At 39.1% G+C, this 5000-nt stretch overlaps 1 protein-coding gene across 1 annotated transcript; it reads left to right on the top strand.

Moving 5' to 3' along the window:
• Positions 1-518: 518 nt before the first annotated feature.
• On the top strand, positions 519-1199 carry LOC138056004 (histamine H2 receptor-like). The gene has a single exon (XM_068901856.1). The coding sequence runs from the start codon at positions 519-521 to the stop codon at positions 1197-1199; it is 681 nt and encodes a 226-aa protein (XP_068757957.1).
• The last annotated feature ends 3801 nt before the right edge of the window (positions 1200-5000 follow it).

Raw genomic sequence — 5000 nt, 5'->3', positions numbered from 1 at the left:
TCATCACATGAATCATCACCTGTGATTCATTAGATTGAATCCCTGTGAATAGGACAATGAACTGTTCAATGTTATACTTTTTGCGCGTGACGTAATGTTCTTTAAGAAAGAAATCAACCGAAATGTAAAATAAAATTAAGGAGCTCATGGTAAAACAGATGCTACATCCGGAATGATTTGAAAATCTCTATTAGGGATAATTTAATTTGTACCTTCCCATTAAGTAGCGGAAAAACTTTATACGGACATATGTCCCAAAAAAAAGATGTCCACAGACCAAAGCTCAGTTTATCAAGAAGAAGAGGCAAGGTATGAACGCCTCTCAGAGAACCTGGAGCAATGATTGCATGCAATGAACTTATTATCTTATGCTATTTTCAGTTTTCGATGTGTCCTTAAAAGAGTTGATAATATGCAAGTTGTCTTCAATATTACACGTCAATTTTCACTTACAGTTATTTTAATTTTTGACAATCAGGCCGAGAAGAGTTAAGAATTCTTATTTCGTTTAAGACTACATGGCGGCTGTTCGAGGTACCGTTGACTATTGGAACATGGCAAGTGAAGAAGCTTTGGTTCACGTTTGGCTCAATATCGATAACGCTCAGACCATTTTCACTACTGTTGCTGTTCTGGCAACGATCACGTTTCCGATAACAACTATTGGAAATACTGCAATCGTTTTATCAGTTTGGATGGACCCTCTTCGAAAACTTCGATCTTCGACTTCAATTTTTATCATCTTCTCTATGGCTGTTGCAGACTTTTTGGTTGGCCTGGTTGCCTGTCCACTCACTGCCTTTTGGGGTTTGGCCTCATTATACAAGTACACCAACGCATCATTTCACTTTTTAAATTTCTTTTCAATGTTAATAAACGTAAGCGTAGGTCATATACTTCTTCTCAGCATTGACAGATTCTTTGCTGTGGTGACTCCTCTCCAGTATCGAGCCAAAGTGACGAGTAAACGAATCTGCATCGTTTCCATCGCGTGTTGGATTTATTTCTTGTTGTTTGGGTTTGTGTTCTCGTTGTTACAAAAGCATTATGCACTAATGGGAACTCTTTATAATGTACAAATCCTCTGTATTCTCATCTGCATCGGGGTCATCAACGTTTTCACTTTGTACCGCTTTCACAAGTATTCACAAGCACCGAAGCACTGGATGACCAGCATGCGGGGGTACCTCGGCAAATGATTCTCCAGTGAAAAAGGACTGTGAGCAATTGTCATCTCTGCATTTCTATTGCTTTTAATTCCTTGGTTCATCGTACAGATGATATTGTACATTTGGTTACCATGCAATTTCTCGTTGTTGGTGCTTGTGCATTGTATCGCTGTCGCTGTCATTTACAAGAATTCTGAAATCAGTCCATTTTTGTACAAGTGGAGTGTTCCTAAATATAGAGATATATTACATACATACATACATACATACATTCTTTATTTGATAAGTAGGTTGTGTGAAAGGCAGCCAAAGGGCTGATGTGGACCTACTATACTAAATATTAAGAATTACATATATATAAAAATTGCAATAATAACTTAGAACTACTGTATACAAATAAAATGGTATTCACTAAGACTAACATATAAATCTAAAAGTAAATGAAATGGTCCTTTTTGTTGGCGACTACTGTTGCCTCTTTCTCAAATGAAAAATTGTCAATAGTCTTAACATGTTTACGTAAAATTTGTTTAAAAGAATAAAAACTTTCAGGTACTTTAACTAATCTATTTACAAAATTCCAAATAACAGGACCTCTGTATCGTAGGGAGTTCCTGCCGGTCTCTGATCTAAATCTAATGACATTAAATTGGTTAGTAACACGAGAAGATCTAGAAGAAACTCTTTTAGAAAACAGTTCACAAATCGATTGGGTCGTTGTTCCAAAATATACTTTGTGCAAGAGAAACAGTACAGATTTTTTATAGAAGTAGGAGATGGGCAGCCAGTCGGATTTCATGAGACATGTGTCATCTGCCATCGTTGAGTCGAGGTTATTCACAATACGAGCTGCTCTTGCATGAATATGGTTTAGAGAGTTCAGTGCGGAAGGAGAACAATTTCCCCATACCGAAATTCCATACGTTACACTGGGGATAATTGTTTTAAAGTATATTTCCTCGAGAACCTTCTTCGGAAGGATTCTCATTCTCTTCAACGCTCCAACCTTCTGCGTAAAAGATTTCTTCACTGAGTCAATGTGCACAGACCATGTCAGCTTATTGTCAATTTTAACTCCAAGGCAAGTGGTGTAATTAACCAGGTCGATATGGCCAGTGTTAAAGTGGAGGGGAGGTATAGGCCCAACAAAAGAGGTTTTACTTAGTATCATTGCTTCAGTTTTAATTGGGTGGATGGTTAGCTGATTCTTAATGCTCCACAGGAGAACTTGCTCCAATGTTTTATTTAGTGACAACATAACCTGGTCAACATTTGGTAGAGCCGGGGGCCAAGAAGCGAGCCTTGAGGGACTCCATATCGTACATAGTCAGTGACAGACCTGCAATTATTAACTTCAGCAAATTGACATCTATCAGTAAGATAGCTCATTAGCCATTCATGAAGAGATCCTGATATTCCAATGGCGTGTAATTTATGCGATAAAATATAATGGGGGACAGTGTCAAAAGCTTTTTGGAAATCTATAAAGACTGCTCCAACTGTCAGACCATTGTCAATTGCTGTCTTCCATCCTTCAGTCATAGAGGTAAGCATTCCTTCAGTCGATAGTCCCTTGCTAAACCCCCACTGTTTACAGCTTTTTATGCCACAGCTGTTCAGATGGGTATCAATTATGTTGCAGATCTGGCTTTCGAGCAGCTTGCTGGGGATACTTAAAAGTGATATTGGCCTATAATTTGAAACATCTGCTGGGTTTCCTTTTTTAAAGATTGCATTAACTTTTGCAATCTTCCATGTGTTAGGGAAGCTGGACTGAGTCATGCTGCTCTTGAAAACAGTTACAATGCCCTCTAAGGCGGATGTTCCTGCAATAGCTAAGCTACGAGAAGAGATGCCATCAGGACCAGATGCTTTGTTAATTTTAATTGTCTTGATATCAGTTTTGAGTTTGTTGATGTTGACCTCCAAGACCTGCACAGTGGGAGTAACTCTGTACATGAATTGATGGGGTTCATCAGCTTCGGGGAATTTTTCAGCTAGTTCCTTGCCAATATTTATGAAGTAAGAGTTAATCAGTTCAGCTTTCTCGTAGTCATTTGTGATTTCCTTATTGTTAGCATCTCTGAGGGGGCCAATATGTTTATTCTTAGGTTTTCCAGTGGCCTCGTTCACAGTTTTCCAGAAAGATTTTGAGTCCTTGGTCTCTGTAAATTTCTTTTTCCAATATTGAGCTTCAGCACGTCGTAGCATCTTAGATACTTTGTTCCTAGAGGATTTGTAATCAACCCAGAGTTTATTAGTAGCGGGTGTGCCATCACAGGCTTTCAAAAGTTTATATCTCCTATTCATCTCTTTCCGGATCTCACTGTTCATCCAAGGTAGTGAATTTTTTCTAACCTTGGCTTTACGTAAGGGAATGTGACTGCTTGCAATAACATTATACATGCAATTCCAAGCCCAAGTGATGTCATCCAGGTCCTCAAAGGTGGAACAGACCCACCAAGGAGCACTTTCCAGGTCATGTTTGAAGTCTTTCGGGTTTTCCAACACATTCTTGAAATTGTGGACATATTTAATAAAAGGCTTTGGATTCCTGATCTTCAGCTTGTAGATAACGTAGATGAATTTGTGATCAGCTATGCAATACTCAATCACATCAGACTTTGAGACCTTTGAGGTATTGATAGTCAAAATCAGATCGATCAAAGTGTTAGAATGTGCTGAGGTTCTTGTGGGTGCTTTTATGATGTTACAAAAGTTATAAGATTGTAAGATGCGTTTGAATTTCGCACCATTTCCATTAGTAGCAAGCTGATCTGAATTGAAGTCACCAGCGATCACAACATTCCTGCGAGACATCCAAATTGTACTCAATACTTGGTTGAATTCATCAAAGAAAGATGTAACGTCAGGAGGTCTATATACACAACCCACAAGTAATCTTTGCGAGTGAGCTTTCAATTCAATCCAGAGAGCTTCAATGCCGTCGTTGTCATATTTGGATATATGTACACAATCTAGGCTAATGTTAAAGTAAATAGCGACTCCGCCTCCTACTTTGTGTGACCTATCTCTTCTCAGAATTCGGTATCCATCGATGTTTACTTCGTTATCGCTTATATCTTGTGTCAGATGCGTTTCAGAAATGGTTAGGATATCCAGGTTGGTATGCTGTAAAAGTATTTTCACTTCGGGGAGGTTCTTACGGAGGCCTCGCACGTTCGAGTGACCGATGGATACTCCTTGCTTTCCATTGTCTCTCACCACGTGAAGTGCATCAAACAGAGGGGAAGCAGGCCCCGGGTTAGGACATATGTCGCCGCATAATTGTAAATATTCAAGGTTGAAGCTTGCATCGGAGTTGCTGTAGTAGTTGACTCTCGAATTCCTGAATCTGACTCGAGCTTTCCACACGGATCCAATATGGCGGATATTGAGTCGATACAAAATGGATGATATCGGTTTCAAAGACCAATGATTATCCCAGCTTTGCTTGTTTACTTTGACGAGGCGCATATTTAATCCGATGTGTGCATCTTTGCCACTTGAACATGCCAATATGTACAGAGAAAAGCCAAAAAGAAACCAAAGTATAGGCGAACTAAAAATTTTGCTTTCATTTTAGAAAGGTGACAATGTTGCGGAATGTATGAAACAAGGGAGGCCTTGAATTGTGTTCAAGATACAAGGCTTTGATGGGATAAATCTTCAAGAGTTCGAAGAGTCTAACATTAAGACGAGGTTGGAAAATCTCGCGGAACAATTTGTGTTCCTTTTTGCTAATCAATTCCACTACCTTTACTCGTCGAATTCCAGTCTTTCTCAAACGAGTTAAAATGCAACCGTGATTTGGTCGATCGCTAACATTGC

Source organism: Montipora capricornis, chromosome 7 (genome assembly GCF_036669925.1).
Source record: "Montipora capricornis isolate CH-2021 chromosome 7, ASM3666992v2, whole genome shotgun sequence".
NCBI lineage: Eukaryota > Metazoa > Cnidaria > Anthozoa > Scleractinia > Acroporidae > Montipora > Montipora capricornis.
This window is presented reverse-complemented; position numbering and strand designations above follow the sequence as displayed.